Source organism: Dermacentor andersoni, chromosome 6 (assembly GCF_023375885.2).
Source record: "Dermacentor andersoni chromosome 6, qqDerAnde1_hic_scaffold, whole genome shotgun sequence".
Taxonomy (NCBI): Eukaryota; Metazoa; Arthropoda; class Arachnida; order Ixodida; family Ixodidae; genus Dermacentor; species Dermacentor andersoni.
In genome coordinates, this window is record NC_092819.1 from 35,387,600 (window position 1) to 35,404,151 (window position 16,552).

The 16,552-nt window shown below is 44.9% G+C and overlaps 1 protein-coding gene and 1 long non-coding RNA gene across 6 annotated transcripts in view; one reads left to right on the forward strand and one right to left on the reverse strand.

Annotated features, from left to right (window-relative positions):
* Positions 1 to 10,577, forward strand: part of LOC126538776 (uncharacterized) — a 59,266-nt gene extending 48,689 nt beyond the window's left edge. For 2 of the 3 annotated variants that reach the window (XM_072288694.1, XM_072288693.1), the window contains exon 6: positions 10,386 to 10,577. In XM_072288694.1, the coding sequence (XP_072144795.1) occupies positions 10,386 to 10,561 (176 nt within the window). In that variant the 3' untranslated portion in view covers positions 10,562 to 10,577. Of the gene's footprint in view, positions 1 to 7,046; positions 7,087 to 10,385 lie in introns of those variants that run through there. The other variant, XR_011895130.1, reaches the window with a different exon arrangement.
* The window catches only part of LOC140218956 (uncharacterized), a 58,832-nt gene extending 42,310 nt beyond the window's left edge, over positions 1 to 16,522 (reverse strand). The window contains exons 1-2 of one of the 3 annotated variants that reach the window (XR_011895134.1): positions 16,386 to 16,522; positions 10,586 to 14,899 (exon numbers count right to left, since the gene is read on the reverse strand). This is a non-coding gene — a long non-coding RNA (uncharacterized lncRNA). The other 2 variants (XR_011895133.1, XR_011895132.1) reach the window with 2 other exon arrangements.
* Between the last annotated feature and the right edge of the window lie 30 nt (positions 16,523 to 16,552).

The window sequence follows — 16,552 nt, forward strand, 5'->3', positions numbered from 1 at the left end:
CCCTGCAGGCAGTGATCTCAAAAAAATAGTTTGATTATTAGATGAGAAAATGAAGGTCCAAGTATCTGTATTTGAATTTCGCGCCGAAACCCCAGCGCCGGTACGTTAGCGTGACGTCAGGGATTCCAAAGTATGTTTTCACATTTGGGCCGCGTTGGCTGAATAAAGGTTCCTGAAACTTGCTATGTTCAATATTTGGTTCCTTTAGAACTCAATATAGTCAATCTGTACCGCTATATATAATTAGTAGGCCCTAGAAGATGCCATCAAAATCCACGACGTCACAGCCCCCAGGTGCGGGAACTCAAGTAGGCGTCGCCACCCGTATTTCGTTCTTGCGCTTTTTCTGGCTTACCAAACATCTTATCATTGTAACAGTGGTGTTTTTGGTGTTGTAGAACGGTAATTTACTGATGCAGAAGAAATAATTTTTCACTTTAGTGTCCCTTTAACGTGCCACACAGGCGTTTCTTGCATTTCGCTCCCATCTAAATGCGGCCGCCGCGGCGGGTACATTTTTTTCAAACTTAAATATGAGATTCCTAAAAAAGATCCATCAGCAATGATTCTGCGTTGCTTCGATTCAAAACAGCAATGATAAGCATGCAATTTAATGTATGATGGTATAAGTTGCAGCTAGTGCATGGTCAGATAAAATGTTAAGCATGAAAGCACCATAAATGAGCACATTTCAAGCAATAAGTGAACAAGTGAATCGTTCACTCTGCAAGCCCGTAATGCAAAAATAACAGGTGCAGCAGTAATCACGCGTTGCTTTGAGAGAATGAGCAAGTGTCTTACCTGGCATTGTCAGAAAGTGATACCTCTCATATTCCGGCTCGAAGAAATGCACGCTGATATGGCGGTACTCCAGTTCTTTCAAAGTTGGGGCTACTTCACACTCGTCGCAGTTGTACTTCGGGTGAGTGATTTTGTGCACAAGTTTCATGTGCCTCTGCAGACTGCGATTGTTCGCTAACCGCCGGTCGCAGTACTGACATTCAAAGGAAGCAACTTTCACCATTGCGAGACCGCGAAGAGAAGCATGGGGTTTCCTAAAAACCGATAACGTAACTATGCTCAGTGCGTGCAAGCGGGCCTCTTATATCTGCGGGTGCTCTGACCAGGGAGGAAAGAAAAAGCTGAGAGATGCTGACGTCACTCTTTGTGAAGCATGAGTGACGTCGGAAGGCGTGGCAGATATCCTCTCTTGTGCATATCTCTCTCCTCCGGCCCGCAACCACGCACGAACTGCGTGGGCTGCACGGGCGCGCCTGTAGCAATCCGAAAGCATCTACTATTCTGACAAAAGATGCAATCGCGATGTAACGTTGGCGAAGTCTGAGTATTCTGCCCTGGCATTGAAACAAGTTTAAAATAAACTCCTCACATTAGACCGTCATGTTGGACTCCGCAACTTTTGCGGGATTTTGTGAACAGCAATATGGTTTATTGGTCCAGCCAACTGAAACTGTCCTGATGGCTTCTAGACCCACCATGTTGTATTAGTGGTTTTGGCGTTGCGCTGCGAAAGTGAGGTTGTGGGATCACATCTCGGTCGTGGAGGCCGCATTTCGACGGGGTTCGACGAAGTAAAAATGCAATGCCCGTGTACCGTACGTTGAATGCATGTTAACGAATCCCGCGCGGTGAAAATTAATCCGCAGTTCACCGCTACGGTGTGCCTCATTATCAGTTCTCGGCTTTGGCACGTGAAGTGTCAAAAGTTGAATGTTTGATTAACCGCAGGTACGGTGGCTGCCTAGTTCCTGCGTCATTTTAGATTACCTTTATCGTTCATTTCTACCTTCGTTTCCTCTGTTTGGGCTCCCTGGGGCTAGACCATAGTGGTTATGGCTAGATGCGGCGATGAAAAAATCAACGAGCCTAGAAGTTCAGGACAACATTCATTTGGGCTAGACGGTGCATACTTGATTTAGGAAGGAACAGCGCCAACGAAGACGTTCACAAGTGGGGAGAACGACACAGGACAAGCACCATGTTAAAATTGGCTCCAAGGCGCTGTCAATACAGGTTAAGAAAATGTTAGTAAGCACCGGGGCTACGCAGGATCCAATGCAAATCCCTTGTCTTTGTCGATAAAACTTGTTCTCGAAAGAGATTAACGTCACATCAAGGTAAAATTCTAGCATTTTCATAAAATTATATATTGACACGCCAGAGGAGTTTTGGAACTCTGCTGCACCGTTACTTTCTATAGCATCTCTGACAGAACGAAATAAGGCATCGTGGGGCACAGAGTAAAACAATTCTTCAACATCTACTGAAAACACATAACCATTGGAAGTACATTCCTCAAGAAACCTAACAACATCTTTTGAACTCTTTGTGGCATACGGATCTTGAACTTTAAGGGATGTAAGGTGCTTTTGAAGAAACTTGCTTAACACAATCAGCCAAGTTCCATTTTCGCTGACCACTGTTCTGAATGGCACGGACAGTTTGTGCGTTTTGGCCGTAAAGAACATGGAAAGGGCATTGCTTTTGCTGTTACCAATGTCATTGGCCAGCGTGCTCAGATCTAATTCTTTGCACATCGCAGCCGCCTTGCCTCTCACTCGCGTCGCACTAGCTTTCAGAGGGATGAAGTTCTTTGCAATTGCTTCGCCGGCTCTTTTTTGAAACTCTTCCTCGGTGAGCACCACAAACCCACCATCCTTGTCAGCTTGAAGAAGTCGGAGTCTATTCTTCCTGAAATACGACACGACTTTTCCCATAGAATCTTTGCTAGTCAACGTGTTAGTGCTGGTCGTAGATCTTATAAGCGTATCCACACCATCCAGAAGGCATCTTTCACGGTTTTCTTCCAACGCCTTTCCTGCTATGCGCCTATTAAGCGCCAGGAACTCATGTGCTTCTATCCGTGGCTCGTGGCTGAATTTCGGACCTTTGTTCAACACATGCCTGACATCGTTGGGAAGATCAACGTCTCCGATGACCGTCACCAGCCTTTCCGGGGGCTTCTTGTCCTTCTACAGAGAAGACGACTGTAAACACTGGTTCAGTGTCTGAGCCCATCAAAATATATATGTATATATATATATATATTATAGAGAGAGAGAGAAAGAACAGCGCATTAGTAACTCCCAGTTAGGGATATCCATACATTTGTTCCCGCGCGCAGGCATCATGTAACGAATGATTGTAGACCAAAAAATATTTCGCGTTTCTTTCCGGATAAATACATGAACATTAATAATGCCTTGGTTTTCATACTTATTAAGAAGTAAAGGAACATTACAGGTTAGCGATTGCATTAGATAAATTGTTAGCCTTTTTGGCACGAGCCATCTATCCTGGCTGTAGTCCCGACAGTGATTTTACAAGTGAAGAGACTTTGTTAGAGGAAAAAAATATGAATTGAGTAAAGGAAAGCCATACAGATCTGGCAGTTTGAAATCGCATTAAATTTGGTGAAAAGTGGTGATGTTGTGTGGAGGTATGTAACGTTAGCAATAATTCCGACGTGCACGTTTCTGAAGAAAAAGCTTGTGTTAGTGTTCACAGTGGTGCTCCACACATGCATGCAGTAGTTAATATGAGACGCAAATAGTGCCTGGTAAATTTTAATTTCAACTGTTCTGGAAAGAAATAATATTTTTAAAGCCGTTGTGGCTGGACCATCCCAATGAAGTGGAAAGGAGCGCGTTCGCTTTAGGAACGACATCGCAAGCCTCCAGACCAGAGACAAACAGGCTGGTATCATCCACATATAGAATGGTTGTTGCCTCGCTTTCTGCGAGGGTTCATCGAACAATAAGGTTCCCGAAGAGCTCCAGCCACACGGGAAGGTGCGAGGTGAAATCCGGCAACACTCATGCAGGCGGCTGTTCCCCCACTCTCCATTCCCCCCAGCCGCACTTTGCTTCGCTGCACCGCTCATTCTTGGCTCAGCAGCCGTCCGATATGGAGGTTCCCATTGTTGATCGCGCCAAGTAAGAGATTTGTTCCGCAATTCGCTTTTTGCACGCCAAGGGGACTCCCCCGTGGATATTCATCATCAGTTGACAGAGGTGTATGGCGACAAGTGCATGTCCGTTCAACACGTCCGAAAATGGTTTAGGGAGTTTAGTGCCGGTTGAAAGAAAGTCCACGATGAAGAACGGAGTGGAAGACCGTCAGTTTCGAAGGTGGTTATCAAGATGGCCGAACGCAAAGTGCTTCGGAAGAGGAGGATCAACATCTGTGAACTTATTGCTCAGATTCCTGGAAGTTCTTACGGTACAGTGGAAAGAGCTTTGACTAAAGTATTGGGGTATCAGAAGTGTTGTGCTCAATGGATACCGCGGCTATTGACATCAGACTACAAGGAGAAACGCTTTGACTGTGCTCGCCAGTTTCTTCAAAATTGTCAAGAAGATAAGGAAGGATTGTTGGACTCCATTTTTATGGGAGACAAAAAGCGGGTGTTTCATTTCACTCCTGATATGAAATAAAAATCCCAAGAGTGGCGTCACCCAGAGTCACCAGTCGCAAAGAAGTTAACTCCTTTAACTCCTTCTGCTGGCAAAGTCATGGCCACTGTTTTTTGGGATCATAAGGGAGTACTGCTGATCGATTTAATGGAACGTGGGACAACAATCAACTCTGAGAGTTATTGTGCAACACTATGAAAACTCAGGCAAGCTATTCAGAACTGCCGGCGAGGACAACTGGCAGCCAGTGTAACACTGCTTCACGACAACGCCCGACCTGACGTCTCCTGTCAAACCCAGGAACTTTTGACAAACTTTGGGTCGACTGTCATGCCCCACCCACCGTACAGTCCGGACCTTGCACCTAGTGATTATCACTTGTTCCCCAAGCTAAAGGAACATTTGAGTAGCCAACGCTTCCGGAGCGATGAAGTCGAAGAGGTGAAATGCGTCCTCAATGGGTCGGCGGCAGACTTCTACGACACTGGGATACAGAAATTGGAGCACTGTATACAAAAATGCATAGAAAAAGATGGCGATTATGTAAGTTTCATCTTTCCAATAATGTAAATTTCTATGAGAATAAACAATGTTCTTTACTTCTAAAATTGATGGGAACCTTATTTCTGGATCAACCCTCCCTCGTATGTCTATCATGTCATTAACGTAAATGTCGAAGGGGACCTAAAATGCTGCCCTGTGGGACACCTAACAATATTGCCGTCCGAGGAAATACTATTTCCAATGACAACGCATTGCCTGCAATCAAGCAGATACGAACACAACAAAATATGTCATTCCGTGCACACCGTTGGCAGTCAACTCTGTTAATAGAATCTTGTGTTGCACACTGTCAAAAGCCTTGCTGTAGTCAATAAATATCTGGACTACTAGGTTTCATTTTTCTAGCTTCTTGATTAACACCTGCTGAACAAGCAGTGCAGTTTCGGTAGAGCAGGTCATCAAAGCTGTTTCTCCATCGCCAGGGTTTGTGTCATGCTCTCCAACCATGATTCCTCGCTCCTTTGTGCCCTCCAGAGGGGCACGGTCATGGCCCCCCAAACAAGGGGCTTAAATCACCACAGCAATGAAATTGCAATTTTTCGCTTTTAATATGCTTCAGTGCAATACATTGCATAAGCTTCCCTGCTTAACTCAACTGTAATGCGGCAGAGGTGACTTTAGGAACACTTTCTAGACATGCCAAACAATATGTGCATTCTGGTCAGAACTACACCAGACTTAACATTCCGACACGTCGGCATATGGATGGCCCTTGTGCAGTTTAAGAGCCTGAATACGCATGCTGGTTGTGGCTTGAGGAAATGTGATTTCTTAAACAAGTTTCAATGCCAATGCCCTAGACTGAGCTTCACCGCAATGCAGTTGTGTTATGCACTGGAGCTTCTGTAATGTATTGCGGTCCATCACTGCAGCAACGTCAGAACCAGCTTTGAATGGGTGTCATGTGAGTTATTAGATGTCTCGGTGCTCATACTGTGACAGATGACGGCACATGTGCGCATGTATAGTCGGGAACATGTGCAAGGCTGTGTTGCAGTCTCGTATATGGAGCTTGCATGATGGGCGAAGCAAGGGCCCAAATCACCACAACCCTGCCGGAAATAGCTCTAAATCCATGCCTGTACACTTCTTAAGGGTTTCGGTGCTTTTACCGTAACCGGAGATTGCACATTATAATACTATATTTTCAAAACTGAGCTCATTGGAACATCTTCCTGTTAATGCTATGGACACAAAAATGAGGAATAAGGGAAAAATTATGCAGATCCCACACCCTGTGGGAATTGATGTAAGTGAAGCTTTCCATGCTGGATGCTCTATTTGACGATAATTAGCAGTGTTGACGGCTAAAGCTTAATTTCTTCAACGTTTAGGCTAACACAATATTGGCGAATTGATGTTAAACGTTACCTTGTGGGCACCACTGCTGTTTGTCTGCGTAATAGGCAGAACACACAGGGAGAGTTGTTTGCATGAGGCATTGTTGTGGGCCATATCTTATAACCCGAGAGGGTTGAGTGTTGTCATTTCCTCATATGGCACATCGCGTTATGGCAGAAGTTTTAAACTTGAATTGGATTATGGGGCTGTACGTGCCAAAACGACACTCAGATTATGAAGCACGGCATAGTGGCAGACTCCAGATTAATTTTGACACCGTGATGTTCTTTAATGTGTCCCAAAATCTAAGTGCACATGGGTTTTCTATTTCGCCCCCGTCGAAATGTGGCTCCCGCGATTGAGATCAAATCCATGACCTCTTGCAATGCCATAGCAGCAGAGCTAATGCAGCGGGCACAGAAGTGTTGATTTGACGGTCAACCACTTCTGTAGTGTTTCCTGGACGCTGCAGTGTGCTTTAATTAATGCGGCTCTGCTTCTGCACGCCCTGTGTGAATTGCCCGCTTGACATATTTTCATTGTGTTTATTTTTTCAGAAATAGCAGCAACGTATTGTATTGTGCCTTGAACATAAGCACACCGCAACCGCTGTTGTATGTTAGTGGAGTTTCCTTGCCTTCTCATGTCACTTCCCCCATCTTATATGGGAACTGCATCTTCTCCTCCCTCTTCTTCTCTCTACAGTTCTATCTGTGTCCCCTCTCGCCTCGCACATAAGCGCTGCAGTTTTTTCAGTGCTTCTGAGGGGAGTCACGGATAATTGCAGCTGTCAGGTGGCTAATGTAACAAGGGCCAGGGAGCTCCAGAGGGCATTGTGCACATTCGATGCGGTGGGGTGAAAACAAGCTTCTCCCATCTCCTTTCCTCTCTTACTTGTGCCTGTCATGTATATACACACTCTGAACACCCCCCCTCCCCCCCGACGTGGTGTGTGTGACATCAGCAGCAGTCCACAGCAGCAGCTGGAGTGGGAAAGTCAAAGGAAGAGGCAAAGAAAGCATCACTTTAAAACTAAATGCGTAAAGGTTTCTATGCTTACCCAATGAGGAAACCCGTCCGTCACGTAAGATGATTGCTTTCAAGATAAGGCCCGCATGAGCGAGCGAATTGTAAGATCGGGCCTGCGCAGCCGTGCCATAAGCAGCGGCCGCTGATGTACAGTTGATAATGGTTTGCATCGAGAGGAGGCAGCATCATTGACCACATCTACGTATGACGTCTACCTAACGTGACACTGTTCAATTACGTCACATAGAACAGCACGCATTGGCCAATGCTCATCTTCCATGAAGCAGCAACATCATCCAAATGCACCATGATATAAAAGGAGTGAACAGTGCTACTACTGGCCTCTGCTTCATACTCATGCTGGTCTCAGTTTAACATTTTGGTGTTGCAAATGCGCTTCTCCATTTCATGATTTTTCGTGGCGTTTCTCGCAATTATATGAAACGCAGCAGCATATGACGACAAAACAGTAGGTGATCAGTCGCAAATGCTTATGCATCATTTAGATAACTCCCACAGGATACTCTGCATGTAATTTTATCTTTTTCCACTTTCAGTATGCTTCAGCGCTATGGTATGCTTGACCGCGTAACCTTGCTATGTCCAGTGTTTGTGACCCCTTCCCACTGTTGGTATACTTCATCACAATGCTAAGTGCATGATTGAATGCGTAACACCACTGTATTGGGATGAAGCTAACTTATGGGTCTGACATTAGTTTTAATTTAGCGTACGTAACTATAGCGTATGCTATACGCTAAAGTATATATAGCGTATGCTAAGCAGCACACATTTCTTTAGGTTGAGTTGGCCTGTGAGATGTTCAGATCTTAGAGGCCATGTGCCGTCATTGCGGCTATCTCCCGACCGTAGCTATAGGTGGTGCTAACATGTCGGATGTTTCTTTCGTTAGGTTTCAACTCACTCGAAACGAGAAGCGATCTCGAAAACACCACAAGGTTATCCATAATACTCTGTCGTCAAAGCAGCCTGAGACTAAGCGAAAGCCATTTACACAGTCAGTTGCAAAGAACGAAGTCCATTTTACAAAAGCAACGCCAAATTCAATTCGAAGCTGGCAGCCGGGGCCGCCGCCATGTTTCACACAAATTCCGCAAACCACGCAAAGACACTAATGCTAAATCTGAGAAATAGTGCGCGTACGCTATACGCAATGGGTCGTTTAGCGTTCTGCGCATGCGCAGTGATGACCCACTATTTTATAGCGTACGCTAAACTAAAACTGTCTATTATGCAGCACATTTTAGATGCTTGCTGGTTTTAAAGTCCGAAAGCTGAGATACAACAGCATCGCACACTATCACGTGAGGAAAACGAACCGCTGCATGCAGCAAGTAGCGTCAGCATAAGCACTAGATTACAGTCGAACAGCTCTACAATGAAGACCAGAATTAATTTGCCTGTAAAACAAAGAAACTTATGCGTCCCTGGCGGCTGATTTACGTTTATAAAACGAATGTCGCACCAGTGCCGCCACTGCCCCGCGAAGATGTCACCAGGGTAAGCTGTGCACTAGCGCTAACAACAGTGTATTTGAAGAGCGTGCTGATATTACTAGTTCTGTTGCCCTGCTCCAGGATTCACTCACCTCGTATGCTACTTGTGACGGATCAACGGCTGACGAATGCATGGATAGGCCGCGAATGTCAACGAAGGCGACCAAAAATTTTGCAGCAAGGGAGGCTTAGGGGCACTAGACAATCGGGGGCTTTGCTTTGCATGGTTCCTGCATTTGGTTGGAGAGCAAGCTGGGAACCTCAATGGAGCATAGGGTGGCTACAGTAGAACGTGCTGTCAAGGATATTTTGCAGAGAAAAATTAGCGGTCTATTTCATTAAGTCTCTCTTGAATTCTTGTTAAAGATTTTCTTTTGTTGAAAGTGCTTAGCTATTGTGAGCAGTGAGCTGCGCAACCTTTAAAACAAAGTGACCTGCATAGCGAAGGATTTTGAAGGTGCGAGCACTTTGTTAAAAAGGCGTTTGACTACATAGATACATTCAGAGCAGCGCTTTCTACCCTTTAGCCCATGCAGAATTTGTAGGCCCTATTTGCGCCACCAGGATCTGCTGATGTACTGCAGTGAAGCCTTTAATATGTGTCCCAATGTCCAATCCTACGGAGTTCAATATATCCATTTAATGTCTGAGCAAGTTTGATGTATGAAGTTTCATATACATGTAATTCTCTTGGTGATTCACCACCTGTTATTTAAGCAGTAATTCTATTTATAATTGTTTCATATAACAAGGTTTAATTGTAATGAATTATTGCTATACGACATTCTTTCCATTACTATAACTAATACTCTCAAGCTTGGAATCTCCCAGCTTTCTCATACAGTTGGCCAATGTGACAGTGCACCTGACACAACAAGCCATGTCGTACACTTACTCTGTGCATATTCACAGCCCATGCAAGCTTGTGCTGAAAGCTTGTTGCTGCTTGCAGAGGTAAACGTTTCACTTGGCTGTTGTAATGATCTCGCTGACTATGTGATGGAATAAACAGTTACTCCACAATAAAACATAGTATGAGGCCATTTTGTAAACATGAGCTTGAAGTAAAACTGTGCCATGCATCGTCGAAAAAGGAAAACAACATTACAGGGATGAGCATACTTAGCGTGGGCTTGTCTCTATAGCTTTTATGTCTTGCTTTGTCCACATTATGCTGCACAGTTTTAGTTGAAGCGGTTATTGGCTGGCAGACGTCTTCCCATCATGTTACTACGAGTTTTGATGAAAGTAGTCTTGGCCAGCCTCTCTACCCCTGGTTCTCTGGCTTAGGTGCTGGTGCCTCCAGTAGTTCAGATTTGAATGGGTGCAAATTAATTTTCCCTCTCAGTGAAATCATACCAACTTTCCCAGGTTACCGGGCTTCTACAATTCCTCCTAAGTTGAACTTGTTCAACAGCTTTACCGAGTATTTTAAGTAGGCAGTGTATTCTATGTCGTAGGGCAAACAGAAAATTAGCATAAGCACTCTTGCTTTCAGGCTGCCATAGACTTCGAGTTAAAAGTGCAGTCGAGATCAACATGTCCAACCTTGATCCCTCCAGCCAATGTGCCAGCCTTCCCTATGAGCCACTACTTGCGAAGGTGAACATGCCTTCTTTGTTCCATGCAAAACATTTTGTTAACTGTTTCCAGGAAAAAGTGGTTCAAGCATAAATGGCCAACGCACACTCTTCATACCAGGTTGCCATGGATAATGGAGACGATAGGAAAGTACAGGCCAGCGTCGCTGTCCCAGATCCATCCGGCAGCTTTTCTGTCACAGGTCCATGTGTCCTAACTGCTGGTCTTCAATGGGAGTTGACACTGTCTCCTTCTATAGGGGGCATTTTCTGACATGCTCTTCTGTGGGAGAATGCCCCATTCATAAAAAGAAACAACAAAGATTGGACACAAAATGGTGCAGCTCATTAAAAAAAAATTACTTGCTGGGTTCGCCACTGGGCCGTATGCGTTGGCGCTCGTGACTCGACAAAAAGCAGCCGCAGCGGCACGCGCAAGCTCAGGCTTCACATAGTTTCGCGCCCATCGCAAGAGGGGCACCTCACGGCTACATTCGGATATCGCCGGCGCACAAGGAGGAAGTGCGGAAACATGCACGCTTGCAGTCTCAGAGGGACGCGCATGCGTGCAAACTCGATACCATGGGTGCACAGCTAGAAGGGAAGAAGGGTCGTTTTGCCACACGCTTGCGCACCCTGTAACATTTTGTGGGCGAGTGTACATGCTAGACATGTTGTCTGTAGTGCTTATTTTTGAAATGTGATCCTTTGGGATGTATAATACATATAATATGCATCTTAGCTTTGTTGTGCATTAAGAATTTATTTTATAAATACTATATAATTATCTGAAAAGATGAATGTTTCTTTAGATTTCACACATTTCTTTTGCTACATTGTAAATGTATATCCTAATAGATTAGTGTTTCGTATGTTATACGTTTGCCGATAGGAGACTTACTGCTGCCATGCGAGGGCCTTCAGGCACATTAAAGCTGTATGTTGCAGCTTTTCGCCTGGAGGACACCCAACAAAGTTTGTTGGAAATAAAACCATTTCTGGTATGGTAAGTCGAAAATTCTATTTCAAGTCGCTGCCTCTAGACCCTTCGTGCCAACCGCCATTTTGGCAAGGCTGTGTGATGTCTGGGAATAAGGCTGCTTCGATGGATTTCAAGACCAGATAGCAGCCTTCCTTCACACACTCTGGCACCAAAAAGGGCAGCACAGGTGTCAGTGTTACTTGTGCTACAATTCCTTCACTTGTGCTATAAATAGCAGCAGCAAACTGCCAAGATGCAAAAGCAAAACAATGAATGAGGGCCATAACGTATTTCCCAGCTCCTGAAATCAGTTCCAGTTTTTGCAGTAGACAAAAGCATGGCCTTCAAGATCAGCTTCGATTACCAGTGGGAACAGTTTCCGAGGGTGCCAATTCATTTCATCAAGACTCAGTGTTGCCACACTGCTTTTGATTGCAGTGTGAGAAAAAAAATATTGAAGTGAACGTTTTCTAACACATTGAATGCAGTCAAATTTTCTTTCTGTTATGCTTTCCTTTTATTTCAAAGCAAAAAAAAAAACCAAAAATCTAAGAAAGCAAGAAGCAAAACAGAAAGAAAAATATCTCAGTATAGGGCATCATTGCAGTGTTGTGAAACCAGATGTGCACGCCTGTGAGGGTGACGATTGGCCAAGTGTGTGCACTATACATTCAGTGATGCTACAGGCATGCACTCTGCTGTTTGCGTTTCATTTGACGCTGATAGTACATCCACACAATGTAGCCACAGGGACAAGTGAGCAGTCAAGTGAAGCTTTTTGAGATCATGTTTAGTTGGATCATGCAAATAAAATGCATTAATTAATCATATGCCATGGAAGATACAAGCACAAGTACACAAATTACTGTGCGTGACAGGAGTGGCTGCGAAGATATATAAGGCTCACACAAAGGCCAGACAGCAGACAAAGGACAATGATATTTAACTAATTTCGCCAGGAAAAATGACTTCGAAGTTTGTGCATTAAGTACGAAGAAAATCCGAGGATACCTAAGCACTTTTATGAGTTGTGAATACTTTAATGTCCAACTAAACGCCACTGAGCAGTGTGAGTTATGAACTCCTCGCGGGCAAGCGGGCACGTTAAGACGCTTGGCACATATTGATTTAGCCTCACCGAGGTGCAGTTAGAACACACACAAGAGCTTGAGTAGACAAGGAACAGGTGGTAACACAGGCTTGCGAGAGGGAAGGTGATGTTTTGTCGTAGCAATGCACTCTCCCCTCGCGAAGTAGCACAGCAGCTGATGTTCCCCTTCACTCGCTTTCCTCTGCTGAGACACGAGCCAGCAAGTGCAAGCTAGCGTCATGAGCGCGCCTCGTGTGCTCACATGGCGTCACAGTCAACGGGAAATTAGGCACCGTTTTGCTGCTACAGGTGCTGCCGGCTTTTTCACTGAAGGAACCATTTAACATTCTTGCATAAAAAAAAATCCTGTCACTGACCACATAATAAACAGCAATAAAGAAATTCCGTTAAAAGTATTGCATCAAACCAGCTCAGAGCACGAAAGATTGACCAAAGCTGTCAGGCTTGGCTGCTGAAAATTAATGTCTTGTAGCAAGGTTTAACGAGCGAAAATGATATGCAAGAATACTCAGAATGATGCGAATGCTCAGATGCTAAGCTCTGCTCTTGTGCAGGAGCTTGGCAATGCAGCTGGCATAAATGCCAGTCTTCTGACTACTACTCTGGTTTCATGAAAAGTAGGTTATTCTGGCAAGAGTATCACTGCAACATCACTGCAGTGCATTTTTATTTCACAGTGAGCAAGTACACTTTTACTTCACTGTGTCAGATAAACAAGTCGACAGACGTTTGAAGTGGTTCAACCACGATTCACAGCTGGAGAACAGGATAGCAACCATAGAATTTGGCGAGATGATTAGACAACAGGCAAAGGAGAATGGACAAAAGTTGGAGGTGAAAGCTGTTCTGTTTGACTGTGACGAGGTGTAATGGAGTCGTCAAGCAACAGGCAATGGCGATGGTGCTTCCTAGCGTGCTGATATTGTTCTGGCTGCAAGGCACATAATGGTGATTACTGCATTTTATAGTGTCCCATTTTTCTTTAGATGACAAAGTATTTAAATTTGTGTATTGGTTACATTTTCAGTGACATCCAAAATCTAGATTTGTACTTGGCAAAGACAATACTTAAAAATTAAGTTCAGTGGTTTTACATGCCAAGATCACTAAATGATGATGAGGGATGCAATAATGAGAAACTCTGGATTAATTCTGACTACCTGGGTTCAACATGCACCCAATGCAAGGCGCACAGCATTTTTTGCATTTTGCCCCGATCGAAATGTGGCCGCAGGGGCTTGGATTTGATCGCACGGCCTTGGGCTTAGCAGCCAACACCAAAGCCACAGCACCAGTAACATTAAAACAAAGCAGTGATTTGATAAAGCGTGTAAGAGCACAACGGTTTTTAAGCATTGCTTCATGCTAAGGTCTAAGTTTGGTACTGTCACACAACAACCACAATAATGAGATGAACGGGGGTAAAATGCTAAATTAAGCTGCAAAATTATGAAGCAAAAGCCTTTGAAGCTGTGAAGTTCTTTAGGAACTTGCAAGGTGTGGACATTTGGACATGCAAAGGATGTAGCCTTTGGAAACAACTTGCCAAGTTAATTAGTTGTTTTTTACTAAAGCAATACTTCATCACAAAGCAAATAGCTATAATTTCAGTATGCTCCAAGACTGAATGCCCTATGATGAAAATTTCTATTGCATTTCTAGCAAGTTATATGGAGCAACCAAAGGTAAGAGACATTTGATGCTAGTGTTCAATAAATTTCAGTTATTAGACAGCACTCGTCCGGTGCCCTTCCGTGTGTCTTCCATTGTTTCCGCACTGATTAGTAAGTATGATGCTAGTGACTGCAATAGAATACGCGAAGGCCGAGAAAATAGCAATGGCAATGAAGAGCTATTGCATGAACAAAAAAAAAGCATAGGTGTAGTGCCAAAGCAGAAAGGAGAACATGAACGAAAAGTATGTGCAAAGTCATACATGACAAGAGAAAGCAGCAGGCAAGATGTGGTGAGCAGGGGGGTGGGGGGTGGGGAGGAGTATTCTGCAAGAGCCCACTAGTGGACTGTCCATTTCGGCCGCTACTGATTGGCTAGGGCTGCTCGTCTCCTCCTCTCACAGCTGAATCCAATCGGCAGTGGCCGAAATGGACAGCCCACTAGGTGTACTCTTACAGAATACCCCCCCTCCCCCCCAGGAGAAAATGAGATGGATTCTTGCCTTGTGAAGTGCAGCAACTGTTTTTTTTTTTTTTTCTGTTCAGAGCGAACGTGAGTGAGACTGGAGATGTAATGGTGATATGAGGCTTTGATGTGGAGATAAGCTGTGGTCTGGGATGAAGCACAATTTTGGTTTCCAGCTGTGGATGAATTTCCAGGAGACCCTGCAGATAAAAGTTTTTTTAGCAATTAATAATTCACGTATCTGGCGAAGGAAATGATTACAGTGAACATGCGGCATAAGCAATAGACAGCCAGGCACATATAGCAAAAGACAGTGCCACTGTAGAGGAATGGCGACAGGGAAGAGCAACAAAAAGTGATCAAGCATGTGCAGGGAGAAGGGTACAGAAAAACTACAAGGGATCACACAAAGGAGATCAGTTTGACAGTGACGACAAGAGCAGCACTTATGAGCACAAATTTCAGAAGAAAGTAGCAAATTAATTGGGTCATCAGTTGCCAAAGAGCAAGCACTTTCTGTCACGAATGCTACTGATGCCAAGCATCAGTCCTGGCGCTGTTAAGGAAGTGAAGGCGCAGTTGTGGCAAGGGATAGCAGCAGGTGTCTCATAAAAATGGCAGTACCGGGCAGTACTGGGCTACAGTGAGCCATGTGTACCAGCCTGTGCTTCTTGAAATCTGTCACCTAGCTATGTCGAGTTGAAATGTACTGCTAAAGTGGGTGTACGTCAGAAAGACTTTCTCGCCCGTGCGGCGCTCGTGCCGAGTTGGTGATGGCGGATTATTGATTTAATGAGCCATCTTTCGTCTCATTAAAGATGTTTTGTGTCTCTTCCCGGGCGAGGAATAGGGGCCATAGTGTAGACCAGGCATGCTCTCCTGGAGCAGTACCTTCGCTTGTGCAACGCTTTTTGTACGCTGCTCTCTGACTTTTAAATGGAATATTTGAATGGTCCCCTTCGATATAAATAAAGGTTCTTCAGCAAAACCATGTGCAATAAATCGGTAAGCGGGAGCCGCAGAGCTAGCGAAACGGAAGCAAAGCAGGCAAGTCGGACGTACATTTAAATTAAATTATGGGGTTTTACGTGCCAAAACCACTTTCTGATTATGAGGCACGCCGTAGTGGAGGACTCCGGAAATTTCGACCACCTGGGGTTCTTTAACATGCACCTAAACCTAAGCACACGGGTGTTTTCGCATTTCGCCCCCATCGAAATGCGGCCGCCGTGGCCGGGATCGGATGTACATTTAGACAGAGCGTTATTATAAGCTCAGGTGCTCTCGTGAGGGCTCCGTTTGCCGGTGACGTATGCCGTCCTGTCGCAGTACTGGTAAAAATCCATTATATCGTCGGGAAGAAAAAAGCACCCCGCCACTTCTATAACACCAGTCGGAACACTGCGGCCGCCATCACGTTTCAGAGTGGTCTACGGCCATAAATTGCATAACGACTTTCGCTTTTCCCAGCTACAGGGTGCTAAATGTCTTTCGACATGCAGACATGCATGTTCACGCGTATCTCTTGAAGGGTGCAGTATGCACCGTTAACCAACACACGATGGACACGGCGTAATGCTTTGGCATTACGCCGTGGCATTAAGTTATCCGATTGGTCCTCGATATCACAGGTTCACTGATCCCGTCGCACGTTCCGTATGTTACCAAAAAGCGCAACAAACCTACCGGCAACATCCAAGGAGACGCAGGAGGAAAACTTATGCACGACGCACGGCACGCACGGCTTCGTCAAGAAGGGAGACATTTTGAAGGATCGCCAGCCGACACACGGCAAAATGCGCGCCTAGGGACAAACGCATACGAAACAAGCAAATCGGCTTCTCCTCCGTAGT